This window comes from Dermochelys coriacea, chromosome 7 (assembly GCF_009764565.3).
Source record: "Dermochelys coriacea isolate rDerCor1 chromosome 7, rDerCor1.pri.v4, whole genome shotgun sequence".
NCBI classification, from domain to species: Eukaryota; Metazoa; Chordata; order Testudines; family Dermochelyidae; genus Dermochelys; species Dermochelys coriacea.
This window is the reverse complement of record NC_050074.1, coordinates 39,103,781-39,126,218: the sequence shown is the minus strand read 5'-3', so window position 1 is coordinate 39,126,218 and position 22,438 is coordinate 39,103,781. Positions and strand designations below refer to the sequence as shown.

General features: G+C 38.2%; 1 protein-coding gene across 14 annotated transcripts in view; it reads left to right on the top strand.

The window, feature by feature from the left end:
* ATG7 (autophagy related 7) overlaps positions 1 to 22,438 on the top strand; it is a 267,326-nt gene that overhangs the window by 35,141 nt on the left and 209,747 nt on the right. For 13 of the 14 annotated variants that reach the window (XM_043519104.1, XM_038408830.2, XM_043519105.1 and 10 more), the window contains exons 13-16: positions 5,894 to 6,088; positions 14,811 to 15,014; positions 15,306 to 15,421; positions 16,393 to 16,468. In XM_043519104.1, coding sequence (XP_043375039.1) covers positions 5,894 to 6,088; positions 14,811 to 15,014; positions 15,306 to 15,421; positions 16,393 to 16,468 — 591 coding nt within the window. The remainder of the gene's footprint in view (positions 1 to 5,893; positions 6,089 to 14,810; positions 15,015 to 15,305; positions 15,422 to 16,392; positions 16,469 to 22,438) is intronic. The other variant, XM_043519113.1, reaches the window with a different exon arrangement.

The following is a 22,438-nucleotide window of genomic DNA, read 5'->3' as shown; positions in this document are numbered from 1 at the left end:
ATAGTTTAAACTTACTAGTTGAGGTTTTCAAAGCCTGATAGAGAAGTGAGACAAAAATGGTGAAATCCTGGTACCACTGAAGCCCTGGAAAAACTCTGATTTCAGTGCCATCAGGATTTCGCAGATTTGTTTAATGGCTGGTAAAATAAGCTGTGTCTTTTTGTAACTTAAGGTTTTGTCTAGAGGGATTCTCTATGTTTTTTGAATCTGATTACCCTGTAAGGTATTTACCATTCTGATTTTACAGAGGTGATTCTTTTACCTTTTCTTTAATTAAAATTCTTCTTTTAAGAACCTGATTGATTTTTCATTGTTCTTAAGATCCAAGGGTTTGGGTCTGTGTTCACCTGTACCAATAGGTGAGGATTATTATTAAGCCTTCCCCAGGAAAGGGGGTGTAAGGCTTGTGGGGGATATTTTGGGGGAAGACATCTCCAAGCGGGCTCTTTACCTGTTCTTTGTTTAAAACACTTGGTGGTGGCAGCATACTGTTCAAGGACAAGGCAAAGTTTGTAGCTTGGGGAAGTTTTTAACCTAAGCTGGTAAGAATAAGCTTAGGGGGTCTTTCATGCAGGTCCCCACAACTGTACCCTAGAGTTCAGTGGGGAAGGAACCTTGACAGGTAAAGTAAGAAAAATGTTTCTTGAGAACTTACTAGTTTGATTTAAGAACACTTACTTTGTATATTTTGACCTGTGATGATGACGATTTGTGTTTTAACAGTTATAAACCTTTAACTTTTTGAATCTCAACATATGCTGTTAAATAATTCTGACCCCCTCCCCATAATTTCCATCTACTGTTAAAATGTAAATAGATAAAAATCGAAAACAATGCTTAACAAACATTGATATTTTCCATAGAAATTATATAAAAAACATTGCAATCTGTCAAGCCAATATTTAAATATTTGCTCTGCGCCTAACTGAACACTTAGTTATTGCAATAGAAGTGAACATTGAGGTGCACCATTTACTGGTAAGTGAAACTCAGCTACATTACCACCATCACTTAAAAGCACAGTTTTAAAAAAGAACATGTGTTTTTAAAAATCTTTTACACAATCCCCAAATTTCAGTAGTTTGTGTATGTGTGTACTTACGCACTAAACTTTACACAAAATGTGTGTGTGCGCGCACACGTATTTATAATGTGTTACCATAGAAATTATAACCTACATTAACTTTGTATTTTGTCATGCCTGCCTTGTGGACTGTATAATATTTCATTTGGACAGGAAAAATAATAGACAAAGGCTGACCTTCAGCTAAAAATTCACTTCCCAAATACCACCAGCATCCTGCTGAAACAAAGCATTCATGTGTAAATGAGTGTCTCATAGAAGCCTTTAATTTTGCAGGATTTCTTAGATGAGTAGGAGACATTTTGTGCTAGTTAATTCACAGCTAGTTTTATTTTAAAAAAAGACAAGTGGAAATGTTCTCTTACAGTTATTTCCCATTTTATTTTTCAGATTAGAGTATTAAAATCTATCCAATAATTATGGAAATCATCCATCCATAAAGATTCTGATTTGCATTATCCTTACGAGTGTGCATACATTTGAGGCCTGTGATACATTTGATACGTTATCTGTATTATGGGCAAAAATATAAAATTGACAGTGATATTAATAGGTTTTAAGAAGGACTGTTTGGTGCAATTTAAATAGCCATTCTTTTCAAAGACTTAAAAGATGAATAGCCAGTGTGCTTGAAATTCCATTATACCAGGAAGCAAGTACTTTTTTTTTTTTTTTTTTTGGGGCTATGTCAGTGAAAAAACTTTAGGTTCTAATCGGGGAAAAGGTTAAAAATTTCCCTGTATCCTGCTTTCATACATGGCCAAATTATTTGAAACTAATGGAGCTGAGACAGAGGATTCAGTGTTGGTCAGAATTGCAAGTGTCTCCTGGAACGGACACTTCATTCAAACTAGTCTCTTCACTTATTCTTCTCCAACAGTTGTACACCCAGTTCTATAGGGAGGAAAAATTAGTCTTCCTCAGTCATGTATTATTTTGTAACGAAGACTTAGGTAATATCTGGATCAAACCTTCCTGAAGCTGCTGCTCCGCAGCAAGTGCCTTTACATAGAATTAACAATGTGCGTTCATTTTTTTTGGGTATTTTGTTATATATTCTTAAATTCTGCACTAGTCTATGCTAAAGCCTCCTGTTGTTTTTGCGCCTCTCCCTGCATACACACATGCTTGTTTGCTTCATCCAGCTATTATGTCTTGCCTTTTAAACTGTAAGCTCTTTGGGGCAGGGACTGACACTTACTATATGTTTATACAGGGACTAGCACACTAGGACCCTGACCTGGTTGACTCCTCTAAGGCTGTGTCTGCACTATGAGCTAGGGATGTGATTTTCCTGCTCATGTTCTATTCAGGCTGCCACAAGTATAAATAGCAGGGTAACCGCAGTAGCCGAGGTAACAGAAAATTCAAACCTGCCTGAAACTGGTGAACTAATAGCTTCACTGCTATTTATACTATCATTAGCTTGATGAGAACTAGTGCAAATATCTGTACAGGAGCAGGGGAATCCCATCGTTAGCTTGTAGTGTAGACATACTCTAAGTTGTACTGTAAAATAAATATATATATATATATATATATATACACACACACACACACACACACACACACACACACACACACACACACACACACACACACACACACACACACACACGGAGGGTCTTTTTCTATCTAATAGCAGATGTTTTACACCTTTTATAAATGTACTTACCAGACAAGCAACATGGTTCAAATGACCCTTCCTCCATGTATATTCTTTTTGAACTCTCTAATGCATGTTCAGTTGAGTTCACCTTGTTCAAATATGGACATGGAGAAGATATGTTGTAAGGTTCTGCTGCAGGATTAGGCTGCTCTCAGCAGCTCCGAAGTGGAAGCCTGCAAAGCATCTGACAACAGGAGCTATGAGTCTCAAAAGTGATTTCCTTCTATATCAAGTTAATATGTAGCCATTCAAATTATACAAGTATCACTGAAGACTGAAGAATTTTATATTTTATAGAATTTGAAACAACAAAAGTACAGTGTATGATGCTTCCCATCTGTCTAATGGCAATTGGGTAAAGATTCAATCTCAGATAAGACCTAATAGAGGTCTTATTGTTCACTTTGTGTAAAGTAACTGGGGAGCTGATGTAAGACAAAAGCTATATGTGAATAAAATTAATTGCTCTAGTAGGTCAGATTTGGAGGTGTTTTAAAGATACTTGTAAGGTATAAATAAAATGGTACAGTCTTTTTAATCTTTACATTTAAGAAATGATGAGGCAAGGCAGTCAGTGCAAAAACTTGGTACAAAAGTCAGTAGTACGGAATTTGATCTTCCAAGAGATACTGGGCTTAAGAATGGTTTTTATGAGGTGCAGCAGTTGCTAATGAATTTGCTGAAGGTTTAAGGCATTTCTGTTGGTGCCAGAAAAAAGTATTTAAATCAATAATTTACAGAAAGATGATGTGGGGTTTCAGAATAATTTGTAGAGGCAGGGTTCTGCAGCTAATATTATAGAGAATGATTTCCAATTTTGGCCTGAATAGAACAGTGGAGTTGTTATAATACAAGAAGAAAAATAGTGTAGTTGGTGAAGAATAATGAGCAGTCCTTTTTTGAAAAATGCTCAAAATAGTAACTGCTTTAAAACGTTCACATTGTTTACTAATCACTAACTGTGTTCAGCTCTGTTCAAAAACTAATATCGACAGTCCCTGCCTTGATGGATTTATAATTGAAGGGTCCGGTTTTGCAAACACATAGGCATATGAGTAACTTCATTCTCAAAAAGAAAAGGAGTACTTGTGGCACCTTAGAGACTAACAAATTTATTTGAGCATAAGCTTTCGTGAGCTACAGCTCACTTCACTGAATGCATCCAGTGAAGTGAGCTGTAGCTCACGAAAGCTTATGCTTAAATTTGTTAGTCTCTAAGGTGCCACAAGTACTCCTTTTCTTTTTGCGAATACAGACTAAGACAGCTGCTACTCTGAAACCTTTCATTCATTCTGTTGACATGCTGCGGGACTACTCAGGTGGTGGTTGTAGGATCAGGCCCTTAAAGACATCAGGGCCACAACATATGGTTGAAATGTTGCATTGAGGTTTGTCCAATATAGAGTTGCATACAGTCCAATCAACCCTTTCACAGTGAGATACCCAAAACAGGGCCACTCCAAAAGTGATTATTCTGTCTTGTAATTCTTGATTGTCCAAACTAGTCAAATGGAATGTGATCTTCTGAAAATCTGGTTGAAGAACGTTGGTTAAGTGGGCTAGATCCTTACAGTCACACAATAAATGGAACTATGCTGATTTGTGCGGGCTGTTGTCTTCTATATAGGTTTCAGGGCTGTCAAGCGATTAAAAAAAATAATTGGGATTAATCACGCGAATAAAAAAATTAATCACCATTAATTGAGTGAGTAAAAGATAGAATACCATTTATTTTAAATATTTTTAATGTTTACTACATTTTCAAATATATTTTCAATTACAATACAGAATACAAAGTGTACAGTGCTCTCTTTATATTTTTTATTACAAATATTTGCACTGTAAAAAACAAATTGTATTTTTCAGTTCACCTCATATAAATACTGTAGTGCAATCTCTTTATCATGAAAGTTGAACTTACAAATGTAGAATTATGTAAAAAAAAAAATCTGTATTCAAAAATAAAACGTAAAACTTTAGAGCCTACAAGTCCACTCAGTCCTATTTCTTGGTCAGCCAATCACTCAGACAAATAAAGTTTGTTACAATTTGCAGGAGATAATGCTGCCTGCTGCTTGTTTACAATGTCAACTGAAAGTGAGAACAGGCGATCGCATGGCACTGTTGTAGCTGGCGTTGCAAGATATTTACGTGACAGATGCGCTAAAAGTTCATATGTCCCTTCATGCTTCAATCACCATTCCAGAGGACATGCTTCCATTAATTTTTTTAATCACGATTAATTTTTTTGGGTTAATCGCGTGAGTTAACTGTGATTTAATTGACAGCACTAATAGCTTTTTATACTGCTTTCATTACCATAGTATATGAGCCCCTGTAAGTAGTGCATTAAACATTGTGACAACATATCTGTCGCATGGTGTTTTTTCTCTTGTCCTCACTCAAGGGAAGAAGCAGTATGTGTTGTTTTGGCAGGGTATTAGGTTTGTGGTTTTGTTTTGAAGTATACATGTTGCTGTGTATTTATATTTTAAAAGGCAAGGTTAAAGAAATGCGGGTCAAAGAAAAACTGAAAACCTGACTCAACATGGTTACCATGTATGTGTATAATCTTAAAGATTACAATACTGAGACAAATTTAGCTCTGGTGTAACTCCACTGAAACCATTGGAGGTATCGCTGAGATTAATGTATACCATAATCTGTCTAATTTTTGAGTTTTTATTCTTAAATATATTATTAATCTAAAACTTACTCAGCCAAGCAGAAATTAATCTTCCTGGTGCATTGTACTCAATTGACGGAATGCTGCAGGTGCTGCACTGAAGCTGTGTTTACTTACGTATGGTTGCAAATTAATTAAAATCAGTTATTTTGGTGACACAGTTTTCAGCAGTCTTCTGTTTCCTGTAGTACTCTATTTCATTCCCCAGTATGATTTCTGGCTATTCATTCTAGCTGTTTTTTCCTTACATCTGAGAAATGTGGACTTTATCAAAGGCTGACTGCTCATAAGGACTACAGTAGTACCCAATTAACTCTTGTCTTGATCTTGACTGTTCCCATAATAATTTAGTGGCTACGGGCATGAATAATTTGGCTGTTCTGTGAATAATATCCCTTCAGGTCTGTTTAATACATTGTTCTGAAGTGTCCATTTCCTATGTGTTTTTCCCTAGAATGCAGAAGGATTTGACATGAGCATCCCCATGCCAGGTCACCCCGTAAATTTTTCTGAAGTCACCATGGAACAGGCTCGAAAGGATGTGGCTCATCTTGAACGTCTCATTGATGCTCATGATATTATTTTCCTGTTAATGGACACTAGGGAAAGTCGCTGGCTTCCTGCTGTCATTGCAGCCAGCAAGAGGAAGGTCAGTAGATGTGCCTTGTTAATATTCCTGTAGTCATACTGAAACTCTCACTTAATGACGTGCCATGTACGATCAAAAGTACTTGACAGGAACGTGCAATCGCTGACCAATCAGCCGGAATTACATCATGCCATTGTAAGAGTTTTTGCACTAGGCATTTTATCAGTAGACTCGAAGACAAAGGTGCGTGATGAGGGGGAATGGCAACATGTATGTTATGAAGGAAGACTGAAAGAACGATGATGAGAGTGGAAAATGATACAGGATGTCAAAATGTTGTTGACAGTTGCAAACGGTATTTCCAAAGTAGATTTGTAACTTTTGAGACCTTAAGGCAAACTATACATGCCAAAAAAAAGTATGGATTAGCCAAGGCTTCATTAGTAAAACAAAACAAAACAAAAACCCCAAAAAGCCAACCAACAACTTTGGATACTTCTCTGTAAACTCACCCAGCAATATACAATGTCTGGGCTGATCATATCTATCTAAGGTATTTATGTGGCCCGCATTAGCATAACATCTGAGTGCCTTACTATTTGTAATGCAATTATCTTCACAGTCTCTGGTAAGGAAGTATTATCCCCATTTTACACATGGGAAACCTGAGGTCCAGAGAAAGTAAATGGCTTTTCCGAGGTCACACAGGCAGTCTGGGGAGGAGCAGGGAGTTGAACCTGAGTCTTCTGAATCTCAGGCTAGTGCCACAACCACTGGAGGATCTTTCTTCCCTTGAAGGCAGTGGCGCTACATGTGTAAGTGTTTCCAGGATCAGGCTCTGAGACAGTCACTCTGTGCACGATAGTTCTTTTACAGTCAGTTTATCTGAATCAGATTAAAACATACAACAGAATCAGTGAACATGAACGAGTTTACCCATAACTGCATGCTTTTAGCAATCTGTTCCTGAGTGTGATTCTTACTAGAATGTGATTAAAAATTGAAATTGAGAATAGGAAACACAGTCTTTTTTAGGTTAAGTGAGAATTAACCGCCTCTCTGTAACTCATGGCCCTTTACCTTTCTATTAGTTGTGCTCTCGAGTGTCAAACTGAGTTCAGGCTTCTCCTGAATGGAAGAATATCCTAAATCTCAGATTATAGAATCCTGCCACCAAATTTTTTCAACAAATTAATATTCCACACATTTGGTCAGATGGGTTAGTTAGGAAACTCTTAATTGCATTGCCCTGCACCTTTGATTCCTAAATTATTGTGAGCAAGACTTTGTTAAAGTAAGGAGTTTACAACAACAACTTTGTCATATTTTTAAGAGTTAATGCAAATTAAGTTTACATATCTAAAAGTTACAAAGTTGAAAAATGCACATGTTAAGGTTTTAAAAGCATGAGAATTGTACCACATCACACATTCCATATATTTTGTGGCCTAAATGTAATTGTTACAAATTAAATACAAGAAATAGGAAAGGAAAATAGTACATGTATATGACACAGCTGAGTCTGTGTTAACTTTGGAACATTAACTTTTGCACTGTCTGACTTTTTTGTGAATTTTAGCTGGGCAGCCTCAACTTTGCACGAACATATTTTTTGCTTGTAATTTCTTAGTTGGTGGTCTTTTTTTTTAAGAATAAGAAAGTGATTAGACAATAAGAGAGAGAATCCAGAATTGCTTGTGATACTTACAAGCAGGCTTTTTGTCTTGTAAGTTCCTTGCATGTGTGCATCTCCCTTGGAATGTGCACCTGTAGACTTAACCAAACTTTCTCTTCACTTGATCCTGAACATTTTTAATGGCATTTTTAAATCCTAAACCAATTATGTTCCAACCTAGCAATCCTCTTTGAGGATTTTGTCCATGTCAAGTTTTTAAACGTCAACCCACTTTTCTATGCCTCTGTCTAATAAATGAGAGTAGAATTCTGTTTGGTGGCATCCAACCATGGAATTTTTTTATTCTTTCATAATTAAAAATTGGTAAAATATTTTATTCTCAAAACTACAACAAAAATCACTTTAGAATGGAGTTCAAACATAAAAAAAAAAACTCCACAAAAATTGAATTCTTTAGAAAGTTATAAACATATGGACACTGGCCATTTATAATCAAGAAGATTTTTGGTATCTCAACAATAGCCCTGATCGCCGATGAGATCTGTGCAGTTGAAACTTCATGCCTGAATGGAGCCCCATTAAAGTCATTGATGTGCCTGAATCCTTTTATCCAGCTCCATCTTAAGGTACAGTAAGTATAGGTCTGTGCCTAGGACTTCAGTTTCTAGAGTCTCCATAATGAGATAAGAGTCTTATTTTTCATTTACAAACACACTTTGTCTCTTGCCCTCATGGATGCAAAGAAAAGCTTGAAAATGTGACCAGAGAATAAGTGATGCTTGTTTGACTTTTCAGACAGCTTGAAACCATAGGTCCAAGAGACATGAACTGGTCCATTCACCTCAACACTGAAACCTGCTGCCAGCCTCTGAGGGGATCGACACATGGTTGTATTGGGGGCTGCAGACTGACTTAATTCAAACCTGCCTGCACAAATATTTCTCCATCAGGAAATCCAATAGTTTAATTACTTTTTGTTCTGAAATTGATTGCCAAGGTATATCATTATTGTTTTCTTTGAATTCCTTGACAACACAGTACCCAACTGGTCACACCAGTTTCTTCTCAGGTGGCCTTTGTTCCCACGTCCAAAGACATTGAAGAGCTATCTCAGACTGAATACTGTATTTACGAAGTCTGTCATTTTAAAAATCAGCTGCATTGCTGTTTATAGGGAGGAATAGTTTGAGTAAAATAGCACGAGGACAAGTATTTTGATATGATATGAAGATAGAGGGAGGACATTTTTTTCATTTAAACAAGTCAGTTAACTAAACTGTTTTGACTTTATTGTGGGGAAGGGAAAGAATCTAAAAGCTAGATCTGAAGAGCTGCACTATACTGTGGGGTCTCTTCCCCTGCATTTTAATGAGACTATTGTGCTTCAAGGGACAAACTGAAGAAAATTTAGAGTTAAAATAGTAGACAAACCATCAAATAAGTCTCTGAGCTGTCAGCTGGGGGTAGAGTCATTTATGGTCCACACTACTGAAAAATAAGAGGAATTTGATGAACCATTATGTCTTTTCATATTGACCTGCGAGTCTTCAGGTGAAAATGAATGAGAAACTTAATGAGTTTTTGTATAATCCTCTTCCTTGATCCAGACTTTTCAGCAGTCCACACTGCGTTGGCAGTCACATCTGAATTTCTCTTAGCTATTTAAATATTACATGCAAAAGACTACATTAAAATACCATTATTAAGGTTGCAAAGTCAAGTACTCAAACGTTAAGAAATGACAGAATTAAGGTTGCCTGTGCAACTGTAATTTGGCCACTTGTTCATATGCATTATCACATAGTCTTTAATTGTAATATCATACTATTTTTCCATGGGACCCCTCCCTCATTCAGTGCACAGAATGAACTATGCTCACTTAATGAGCAGCTATTCAAAAATTTTTCTCTTTGTCATTCAGTATGTGGCCCTATGCCTTATTTACCACACCCTCTTCAAACTCTGCTCTGGAGATGGAATTATTATACACTATCCAGATTCTGCAACAAATGAAGCAAGGATCCTACAGACAGCAGCTTTCTTTACTACACAATCCTGATTTATCCCCAGAGCAGGTCCATCTTGTGCAGTGAATGAGTCCTCCCAGTTTCAATATCCCTCCCTGGATTCCACACCTAATCTCAGTGTCTGCCAGGCTCCCTATCTCAGCCTCTTTACTCTGACATTGCCAATTCTGTCCCCACACTCAAGCTCTTAATCAGATGTCTTCCTTCTCTCTGCCACAGTGCTTCTCTGTCCTAGTCTCCCCCCTACTTCCTAATCCAGTCTAATCCCTCCACTCCCCACACTCTACTGGTTCCTAGTCTGTCTCATTGCTAGCCAGTCCCAGGTCCACCCTTCCAAGTCCCATATTCTTTGTCCACCCCTGCCAGCCTCCAGTTCCTGTACCCAGGACTCCTTCTCCCAATCTGCTCCCTCGCTGTAGATCTGGTGGTTGTCCCCTCAGCATTCAAATCAGGTAGTGTCAATCTTCCTGGGCTCAACAGGGGGTCATTGGGAGGACAAGCGAGATAAGCTCCCTCCTCTTAGTAGGTGTCTGGGCCTGGCCTGGCCCGTAGAAGCCCAGAGCTGCAGTTACTGGGAAGTCCTGCTCAGCCTGATGCTCAGAGTCTTTGTGGAATTTAGTTGCAAAAACTGAGAAGTCTAATGAGCATGTACAAACTCTGATTTTTTCAAAGTCTGATAAACTTGGCCAAATTTGGGTGGATTTTCACAGGGATGGTAAAAGGTGCATCTCTGACACAAAGGCCACCCCTTGCCAAATTTCAGCATACATGCTCCGAAGTATGACGATGCTAGAGCTTTCAAAAAGGTCACCAGAAGTTTTTAATATGGACAAAACAAAGTACGTTTCCCTAGACTCATTCTTGAAAAGTGATGAGCCATTTTGGCTGAAATTTTTTGAAAACGTTCAGCTTGAGGTAGACACCTGACATTAAAAATTTCAGTTCAAATTGTTAAAGTTTGGAAAAGCTATAAGCAACTGAAAACAGAGTTTTATGGTGGGATGTGTGAGGCAGCCTTAAAAATAGGTGGTGCAACCAATCCCTCCTATACTACTGGTGTTTTGAATATGGGCTATTCCCTCTTATCAGAGGTCCTGTGTGTTTAATGTTGAAATGAAGTTGTAATCCTGGATTGCTTGCTGTTGAACTGGCTGTGTTGTCACAGATTCAGCACTGTGATGTCACTACACAGGATTGAGGAGGAAGATAAACAATTATATATAATAAGGAAGAAAAACCCTTGTTAAAATGCACACATTTTTGAAAATCATTACATTCCCAGGACAATCATTAAAATCATTACAGATAATTATTATTAATAAATAATTGTATTACTATAGTGCCTGGAAGTTATTTATTTTTTATTTTTTTTTAAATGTAAATTAAATATAGGTTTATTTTTAGAAGATGAATGTATTTAAAATAAATGTGAAATTATTACAACATATGTCAAGGGCTAAACTAACTATTATCTATTTAAATCATTTAAATAAAATAACACAAATTTTAAGCAGTATATGTTTGCTGCTTAAGTTTTAAAGAAAGATTAGACCATTGAACTGGTAGAAGTCACTGGTGAAGCATCTGGAACCAGAGTTTGTCCAAGTGCTAAACCAGCTTCTGATAGCAGTTGCCTCTTCTGCAGGTGCAGAGAGAATATTTTCTTCACTTCATTTTATTCAACTAGTTCAGTTCACTGATTAGTTCATTCAAAGTTAAGAATAAGTTAAGAATTGAAAAAGCAGGCAAGCTTGTTTTTCCTCTCCAAATCTATGAATAAAAATTAGGTGTGAGAGGGTGAGATCTACTAGTTCTAAAATCTTGAAGGTCATATTGACCAGAAACAATCAGTTCAATTCACTAACTACAGATGGTACTTCCTTTGTTTAATAAATCAGTTTTTTAAATGCAAAACATGTTTTGATAATTACTTTTCTTCTATATCCAGGATATTTAAGGTAGTTCTATTTAACTGATAAACATTTTAAATGTTTTTTGTGCATTTTTAATCTAATTCAATTTCTATCTGAATAGAACTTAGCACAAATAATGAATAACAAAATTAATCATAATCGAGTAAATAAGAAATGTATCATTTAACATTTTCTAACATAAAAATGTAAAAAATTAGGAATCTGAATAAATGTAAATTAAGCTACATAATTGCTTAAATAAAGTATGCACCTAGTTAACATAAAGAAGCACGAAATTTAGTGTAAAGGCTAGATTTTATTGTAAATAAACATGTTTTTTGATTACCAACCAATGATGATCCTCTTTTCTTAAGGAAAATAACTACAATATACAAATGCAAAACATGATTAAAATCAATTATTTAAATCAAGCTGTGCTGTTTGTTTAAATCATGATTAAAATTGATGAGTCAGATCACTTTGATTTAAATCATGTCACCCTGATACAAATACAGAATGTTTTAACACTGGCCATCTTTTCCTGAGGGCTCAAATCCCACTAAATAATTCACATTATGTTTACAATAATATACTGCAAATTGGTGAATTGCTTTTAGAACTGCCTATTTAGAGTGGGTAACATTACAGTACTTGGCTTGGCTTCACAGTATGCCTTTCAACATGCTAATTGTGCAATTAACTTTACATCCTGCTATGTCTCATCCATATTTTTAGTGAAACCTGCTGGTCTAGTTGTTGATCCTATAATCAGTCCTATTACAGGCATAATGGGTGTTTTCTCATATCCACGTAGGTATTTTATTTTTGATATTTGGTTCCATGCTCAAGTAAATCCCTGTTGCATGCTTTGAGGAGAGAATAGAATTATGTGTATCCTGAGTGTTGGGTTCCTTTTCTGACTCTACAGGAATGAGGGCCTTAAATAGGTAATTACTGGTATTGCTCATCAGAACTACTCTTTTTTGGATGACAGATTTCATTTCTGTTTTCACATAGGAGTGTTTAATGAGTTACATTTCAAATCACAATGAAATGAAAATACTGAATATATTTCAAATGAAATGAAAGACTGATCCTGCAAGTAATTACCATTCCTTAGAGTACGTCTACACAGGCAGCGATCGATCCAGCAGGGATTGATTTATCGTGTCTAGTCTAGACACGATAAATCGACTTAGTGCTCTCCCGTCAATTCCTGTATTCCTCTGCCATGAGAGGTGCAGGCGGAGTAGTAGGCTAAGTAGTATTCAGAATACTTCAGAATAAGTAAGTAGTAGGGCTAAGTAGTTTTCAGAATACTTCAGTAGCTCTTGCTTGAATCTACTGTATATAAAAAAACAAAAACATGGCCTATTGGAAAACACAATGTGAGTTGGAGCCAGAAATAATGATGTTTAACTACTGTGCCAGATTTCAGTCTTAGTCACACCAGTGAGATCTTCAGTAATCCCTCTGACTTTAGTCAAAATCTGGCCCTATATTTATAAATGTTACATTAATTTATAAATGCCCCAATTATCCCCACTTAAGTGGAGGGCCATCTGTCTGTGCTGGAGATAGTGATATGAGGAGTGCCGCCTCTATGGTACGTTACCTTAAGGAAGTTGGCAGGACTCTACTAGAATTTTGTCTCCCCTCCACAAAAGGACCCATGGGGATGCAGGAACAATTTAATGCAAATTGACTTTCACTTTTTTTTCTTTTTTTTTTTTTTTTTTTAATATGGAAGTCCATCTGAGAGAAGTTCCAGGATCAGCAATAACTGAGCTTGGTGCAGCTCCTGTAGGAGCTACAGTGGCCAGAGACCATTGAAAGTTTGGGTCACTAGTAGCAACATGCAGGCAAGGAGCCTTGTCATGTATGCTTGTGCCTCTGGGAAATGCAAACAGTGAAGGAAGGACTAACCCATCTCCTGATGGAAGAATTACCAGGAAATTCCAGCACTGAATTACCAGGTTTGAAACTTCTGGAAGTTTCCACTCCTAGGCAGGAAGAACCTATGGGAGGCAGCATTTAGCACACTGTTAATGATAATCACCTTGTTATGGAGTTTATATCACTTCTAAATCCAGCTCAATTGTTTCAACAAGTCAGAAACTAATTTTGCCATGGGTTTGTGAAATAATCCTGCCAACGTTCTCGTAAAGTAAACAAACAATAAATTGAAAACCTGTATACAATGTATGGCTACTGATACAATCTGGGATGTGAAGCTATCTGCTGTATTTGTAAACAGGCAGACACATAAATTATGCCTTTTCAAACATTTTCTTAAATATAACATCTGTGCTTGTGTTTGATATAAACAGAAGACTCAGGCTCTCGAAAAATACTTTAAAACAATTGGGTCATACAAGAGCCCTTTCCAAGTTGGAGATAAGTATTTGTCTGAACCAGGAGTCAGCCAATGAAATTAATAAACAGCAGGTTTAAAACAAAAGGAAGTACTTCTTCGCTCAATGCACAGTCAACCTGTAGAACTTGTGAGGTTGTTGTGAAGGCCAGAACTATAACTGAGTTCAAAAAAGAATTAGAGGATAGGACCATCACTGGCTATTAGCCAAGGTGGTCAGGGATGCAACCCCTAAACATCTGACTGCCAGATGCTGGGAGTGGATTATTAGATGGATCACTTGATAATTGCCTTGTTTTGTTTATTCCCTTTGAGGCATCTGGCATTGACCACTATCAGAAGACAAGATACTAGACTAAATGGGCCATTGGTTTGACCCAGTATTTATGTTCTGAATGTCTCATTTGAGGGGGGGGGAAGGTGGTGGTGGGTTTTTTTTATACTTTTTCCCCTTTTGTCTTTGGAACGAACGAGCGCGCGCGCGCGCACACACACAACTTCTGTAGAGAAGCTTGTTTATTGTTCACCCTTTCAGAAAACTCAATCCCCATCAAGTCTGAGCACAGCATTTCTGTAGGGCTCAAACTCAGCAATTCAGCTCACTTTGTTAAACCTGATGTCCATGTTGATGATGGGATCATTTTTGTATTTGTTCATCTAACTTCAGATAGTATTTCTGAAAATATATTGTGAAGAAATTTGACATTCTTTAACAGTTTAACTGTGGTTTGTATTTTATTGTAAGTAATAAAATTCTATTTATAATTATCAAAACATATAAGCTGTTTTTTTTTTCTTTGGCTATGTGTGCTCTTCTTTATTTTTTTTATAGCTTGTCATTAATGCTGCGTTGGGATTTGACACATTTGTTGTGATGAGACATGGACTAAAGAAACCAAAGCAGCAGGAATCTGGTGATTCATGTTCCAACAATGCCTCTAGCTCTGCTGATCTCCTGGGATCATCGCTCTTTTCAAACATCCCTGGCTATAAACTTGGCTGCTACTTCTGCAATGATGTTGTAGCACCGGGGGATGTGAGTAGAATTTTGTGCAAATAGTTATCATGGACCCATTTCATGTTGTTTGTTTTTATTGCATTAAAAATGATCCCTTTATGAAACCTCATTTGTCCCTGTAATTGATGTTTGTTTATAGCAAATCCCTTTTACTGATATTCAGAGAAATGTTGCCACCCTATATTCATTAAATAATGAGTATTAAAAAATGTCTTGTGTAATGGGGTAGCCAAGTACTTTCAAGAAAGAGTGTGTGTGTGTGTGTGTGTGTGTATATATATTATATATAATAATTGTTTTTCTTTGTAGTCCACCAGGGATCGGACATTGGATCAGCAGTGCACAGTCAGTCGACCCGGATTAGCAATGATAGCCGGAGCCCTTGCAGTAGAGCTAATGGCTTCTGTTTTACAGCATCCAGAAGGGTGAGTCATATTTGAGGGGAAAGGGTGGTATTTGTAGGACAAAAGATATTTTGGGGAAGGAACAGTTCTCTCTGGTATTTTTTATTACACATTAAGTAGACTTAATGGAGTCTTGTAAGTTCTGAATATTAATAAACATATATAGGTATATCATGCAATGCAGACTTCATTGTTACAATAATACAGTTAGGTTTTTGGTTAGAAAAATTTGCTAATTTCTTGTTTGAAGAGAGGACATTTGCCTTGCCTATTGCTTTTGTGCGTTATCTTTAAAAGAAGTATTGAAAATATAACATTTGCAGGAGGAAAAAAATGGTTGCTAATAAACTTAGTGTTCCAGCTGCATATTTCTTTGTAATGAGGACCTATCGTAACTATTTGCTATGAAGCCAATCAGGGGCTTCATTGTAAGCCAAAAAAATTGTGATCTTTTTAGCTTAACCCAAAAGTTATTGGGCTCAAAGCAGAAATCACTGGGTGAAATTCTTTGGCCTGTGTTATGCAGGAAGTCCGGCTAGCTAATCATAATAGTCACATCTAACCTTAAAATATATGAAAAGAAAAATAAAGGAAATTATGATTTAGGTCTGAGTAAGCGATATGTCTTTGAGGCCCTGATGCTGGAAAGGGATCCTTGCAGGCCTGTGGTGAGTATGAAAGGGACCTTCCAAGTGGGTTCCCTTGCAAGATCAAGGCTCTAAAGCGTAAGCTGGTTATGGAAGGAAATGTCTTAGAGCTGGGAAGGAAATTATGTTTTTTTCCTCCATGAAAAATTTTAACAAAAATGAATTTTTCTCTTCTGGTCAACAGTTTTCTGCAGGTTTTCAAGTTTAAAACTGGAATGTTTTTTGGTTTTTAACAAAAATATTTTGTGAATATGTGTGTCATTTTCTGTCAGACATTTCAGAAGATTTTCCACCAGCCTTAGGCTTAGTCTTTCGTTCTAATTTTCTTTCTTTGATTTTTGCCAGTGGTTATGCTGTTGCTAGCAGCAGTGATGACAGAATGAATGAACCACCTACCTCTCTTGGGCTTGTGCCTCATCAGGTCAGTGAGCTAGGAATAAATAAGCTTCTTGATGTATGTAGTTGTGGGGACTTGTACCAAATAAATATCAAATATTTTGTGTCTTGATAAAAACATGACATAAATGTGCAAAATGAGCTATCCTAACTGAATAAGGAGATATATGGCCCATAGCTAGATTGCACTCTGGCTGCTTTGTGCTATTTGGATCTGTGTGGAGGCGTCTTGTGGCAGTATATACTTGTCTTTGTCCCAACAATCCCTAGCTGCCAGGACTGCCTTCAGGGAAAGGAGGGATGGCCCTGGGTAGCCAGCATGAAGTAAAGCAGTCTTGAGACTGCTTTGCTTTACACAAAGAACCAGCAGCTAGCTACCTTCAGTATTGATGGAGAAGGAAGCTAAAAAGGTGCCTCAAAGCCGCCTCTACTCACCCCTCTGACCCCCACTGTTCCTGAGATAAAACATAGCTCAGTTGCGGCCCAGAATCAGGCATATAATATTTCACTTACCATCATGTTCTTCAGAATATTTGAGTATATGTGGAGTAACCACATTCAATTGTTTTCTACTTAACACAAACTCCATTATTATAAATTCCTCAGTAGTGTCCTGTAGGCTCTATTGCATATAGAGAAATCATCTGGATCTTCACTTACTGCATTTTAGGGCTTGGGACCCATAGTCCAATCCTTTGTAAAGCTTGATACCACTTTACCAAACTGGCCATTAGTCTACCAAGCTGGCCTACAATCCCTCTTGATTGCGATGCAGTGCTGGGGACTTAAAGCACAACATTTCCAAGGTTACAGCCTGGTTTCCTTTCTTGTCCAAAATCCTGTTTGTTCAACTGTTTCCAATGTGCCTCTGAGAATTTTGGCTAATTGAGGTTGTATGGTATCCTGAATGACATTAATAAAGGGTTAGATCATGTATTTCAGTGGCATTTGGGGTCTTTGTAAATTGTAAAATCAGATTTGACTTCAGTTTAATGTCCCAAAAAGAGAAGATAAAATGATTGATTGGTAGTTGGTTTGTTTAGGTTTTTTGTAACATCCAAATAATTAAAGGGAATGATCTTTATAAAAGTACATATTCAGTTCAGTTTATATATTTTAAGTGATAAAAATATCCATACTTCCTGTTTGATAGTTGTGGAGTTTTAGGAGATGAATTGAAACAACTCACTTTCTCCAGGGATGTTTTTGTATCTGTCTCCTAGCACAGCATGCATATTGTCTGACCTGAGTGCAAATAAAGATTTCTACATTTATCCAGAGGGGATTGTTTTCATTTTGAAATAAGGAGAAATAACAGCCAAAGCAAAACCTTATTCTCTTTATGATCAAGGCATTCACATCCAACATGAAAACGTATATCCTCACAAATATTTGCTTTCTTAGTTAAAAAGTCCTGCCTTTTATTCAGAAAGATTTCCCTTTGTAATATTGTGGATATATCTCCTTCTAAGAGAAATGGGATAATATGGTGAAAACAGTATTTAGTTTAAGTTGGGAGGAGAGGGATTGTGTTTAACAGTGACCACCATTTTTGAAGGATAAATCTTCAATAAATAGTAATAGATTTGCTCTGACTTCATTGTGTATGAGTTTTAACCTTACACTTGTGACTATATGTATCAAAATATCAATCTTATGCTGGTGTACTCTGTAAAACAAAATTATATTTCCACCTTCTCTTAAATAAAGAATACCGAATCAGTATTAATATGAAAATAATTTCCTGTTCACTGCCTTCCATGTTTGGATGCAAAGAAGATTGAAATTTTTCTTGTTTGTCCCTAATGCTGTATTCTGCATGAAACTTGCTGTTCCTGCGGGTATTCTCCAGCCATTCATGTAGGTCAGAAATAGTATTTCCCATTCCCTATACTTTCTGTAAATGAAAATTGTATATATATCCTATAAGTAGCCCATAGTTTGTTGCAAACCTTGCATGTATTCACTTGCCTCATTGTCATTTACTGAACTGTATTCTTAAGATACGCTCTTCATAAAATATTAGACTTGAGACTGAGAAAACCTTAATTTAGTTATTGTTCTTGTGTCAGACATGGTTTTGCTTCCACATTTTATGTTAAATTAGTCTTTTCCATCCAGATACTGTTAAGCAAAAGTTTCTTCATTCGTCAAATGTCAAAATAAAGGAATCCATGTTTTCTAAGTACTATGTCAACTAATCTGATTGTATATTGCTTATCTCTTTAAGCAATGCAACTGTCCAGCCATTCACTCACTTCACTAGATACTTTTTTCTGATTTTTAATGTCTAAAGAATTACTTTATTGGCCACTCCTTTGTTTTACCTTCTTTAAGCCTACTGAATATGCAACCGTATTGGGGAAAGTATGGTTGCAGTATTTGTGTAGTTACTTGCTAGCGTTATTGCAAATTTTAGGATATTTGTCTCCCTTCCAAAGGAGGAAATGTATTAAGTCAAGCTGCTCTTTTTGTGTCTAGTAAAACTACTTTTTACAAAGTGGTCAGAAATCCTGTGTTTATTACAAGAGACATTTGCACATATAATAGTTAGCTGTGTTGCAATGTCTTCATGCAAGGTCAGCATTTTCTTTCTCGCCCTGTCTCCCTGCGTTTGGACAAAGAGTTCCCTGTTGGTTAAGGAGATGTAATCCTATCATTTTGCCCCCTTTGCCCATACCATATTCCTTTAGTATAAAAGGAAGGAACTGCCTTAGTTTCCCCGTCTAATTTCTCGTTAGGAACATTTTAGTTGGTATTTCTTACAACATTGCTGCATCTCTCTTTTCTTCCCTAGTTATACTTTTTCCTGTGGCTTTTAAGGACATCTTGACTTCATTTTTCAAATAATTTTCTCTAATTTTAGGTGCTTCAGTCCCAGATTCTGATTGTTACTTGCATCAAATAGAAACTTAATTCATGTCTCAATTCTGATGGCAATAGAACTGCTCATAGAGTAAGGCATTATTATTCTTAGAGTAGTGTCGCACACACCTTTGATCGGAGATTTTCACTAGCAGTGTCCGTTCAGCCCGCACATTTGCTGCTGATGTTCTCATGATTCTCACCAGGGCTATATCAGACTGCACAGGTGAAGTGTCCTCGGTTCCTTTTCAGCCATCTCTGCCTGAGACAGGTTTTAGCATATCTGCATTGTGCGTGTTTTGGCTATTTGCTGGCTGCAGTCTAGCTTGGTATATTTTAGTTTTTCGTTAGTAGTAGTTAGTTAGTTACTGATTATTTGGAAGATTTTATTTCCTCCCAGTAGATCCTCCCTGAGAGTGGCATGCCTAGTTCAGCAGGTTTAAATACTGCATTATGGGTAGAGAGGGTAGCCCAGTCAGTGATGGACATGCTAAGTGCATTCACTGCCAAGGTGAGTCTTATCCCACAGAAATATAATTTCTGTTTAGCCTTCAAATCCAGGGCATAGAGGAGCCAAGCTGCAACTGTTAATGCCTTTGCTCCACTTCAGAGTCAGACCACAAGAACCACAACCTCACTTAGTGCTGCAGCTCGACTTGGTAGCACAACTCTGCTTGGTACTGCAAGACTTTAGGTACCTGAAGGATCCATCGTGATTGCTGAGACGGAGTCTCCATTGCTTCTAAGTACGGATGGTCTCTTGGTATGAAGAACCGTTTGGTCTCCAGACCATTATACATCTTCAGTAATGTCTAACTCACCTCCCTTTTCATTATCATCTATCTCTGTTCAGGCCTCTCCTGCATACCCCTACAGGAACTCCCTTTCTTGAAGAGAGACAGAGAGAATCATAGAAGATTAGGGTTGGAAGAGACTTCAGGAGGTCATCTAGTCCAACCCCCTGCTCAAAGGAGGACCAACACCCACTAAATCATCCCAGCCAGGGCTTTGTCAAGCCGGGCCTTAAAAACCTCTAAGGATGGAGATTCCACCACCTCCCTAGGTAACCCATTCCAGTGCTTCACCACCCTCCTAGTGAAATAGTTTTTCCTAATATCCAACCTAAACCTCCCCCATTGCAACTTGAGACCATTGCTCCTTGTTCTGTCATCTGCCACCACTGAACAGGCAAGCTCCATCCTCTTTGGAAACCTCCTTCAGGTAGTTGAGAGCTGCTGTCAAATCCCTTCTCACTCTTCTCTTCTTCAGACTAAACAAACTCAGTTCCCTCAGCCTCTCTTCATAAGTCATGTGCCTCACCCCCCTGATCACTTTCGTTGCCCTCGCTGGACTCTCTTCAGTTTGTCCACATCCCTTCCATAGTGGGAGGGACCAAAACTGGATGCAATACTCCAGATGTGGCCTCACCAGTGCCGAATAGAGGGAAATAATCACTTCCTTCGATCTGCTGTCAGTGCTCCTACTAATGCAGCCCAATATGCCGTTAGCCTTCCTGGTAACAAGGGGGCACAGCTTCTCATCCACTGTTAATCCCCAGGTCCTTTTCTGCAGAACTGCTGCTTAGCCAGTAGGTCCCCAGCCTGTACCGGTGCATGGGATTCTTTTGTCCTAAGTGCAGGACTCGGCACTTGTCCTTGTTGAACCTCTCAGATTTCTTTTGGCCCAATTCTCCAATTTGTCTAGGTCACTCTGGACCTTGTCCCTACCCTCAGCATATCTACCTCTTCCCCCAGCTTAGTGTCATCTGCGAACTTGCTGAGGGTGAAATCTAGATTCTAGCCATCATCCAGATCATTAATAAAGATGTTGAAGAAAACCGACCCCTGGGGCACTCTGCTTGATGCTGGCTGCCAACTAGACATCAAGCCGTTGATCACTAGCCATTGAGCCCGACAATCTAGCCAACTTTCTATCCACTTTATAGTCCATTCATCCAATCCATACTTGCTGGCAAGAATACTGTGGGAGACAGTATCAAAAGCTTTGCTACAGTCAAGATATATCCCGTCCACTGCTATCCCATATCCACAGAGCCAGTTATCTCATCAGAGAAGGGAATTGGGTTGGTCAGGCATGACTTGCCTGTGGTGAATCCATGTTGATTGTTCCTGATCACTTTCCTCTCCTCGAAGTGCTTTAAAATGGTTTCATTGAGGACTTGCTCCATGATTTTTCCAGGGAATGAGGTGAGGCTGTAGTTCTCCAGGTTCTCCTCCTTCCCTTTTCTAAAGAATGGCATTATATTTGCCTTGTTTCAATCATCTGGGACCTCCCCCCGATCGCCACGAGTTTTCAAAGATAATGGCCAGTGGCTCTGCAATCACACCAGCCAATTCCCTCAGCACCCTCGGTCGCATTAGATCTGGATCCATGGACTTGTGCATGTCGAGCTTTTCTAAATAGTCCTTAACTTGTTCTTTCACCACTGAGGGCTGCTCGCCTCCTCCCCATACTGTGTTGCCCAGGACAGCAGTGTGGGACCTCATGTCCAGGGACCTCATGGCTTTTGGTGAGAACAATGTTGGATGTCACCCCCTCCCCCATATAGTCCTCCATGCTTATATTGGAATCCCTGGGAAGCTGATCGCCAGCAGTTCTCCAACCCTCTCTCATCAAGAAGATAGGAATCAAGGTTCCACTCCCCAGCACACCACTCAACAGGAGGAAATGTTTGAGGATCAGGAGGCTAGGGCAAACAAAGGAGCTCCTCCAGTGGGAGGAGGCGGGCAAACTTCAGACTACCATCTTGTCTCCTCATCACTTGATGAGGCGTTGATGCCTCCACCTCCATCGATGGCTGATGATTTTTTGGCAGTGTCAAGACCTCATTTAAACATGTGCAGACTCCCTGCAGATACCTATTGAGGAGGTCGAATCTCAACACAAGCTATTGGATGTTCTTCACTCTGCAACACCATCCATAGTTGCCCTTCCTATCAGTAAGGCTGTGCTGGAACCTGTGCAATGCTTTTGGCGCACACTGGCCACAGTAACACCTATGTGTAAGAGAGCCAGTAACAAGTAGTATGTTCTCACCATGCCTCTGAGTTCCTATTTTCCCACCCTCCACCCAACTCTCCAGTAGTTGATTCAATGACACCATCCTATG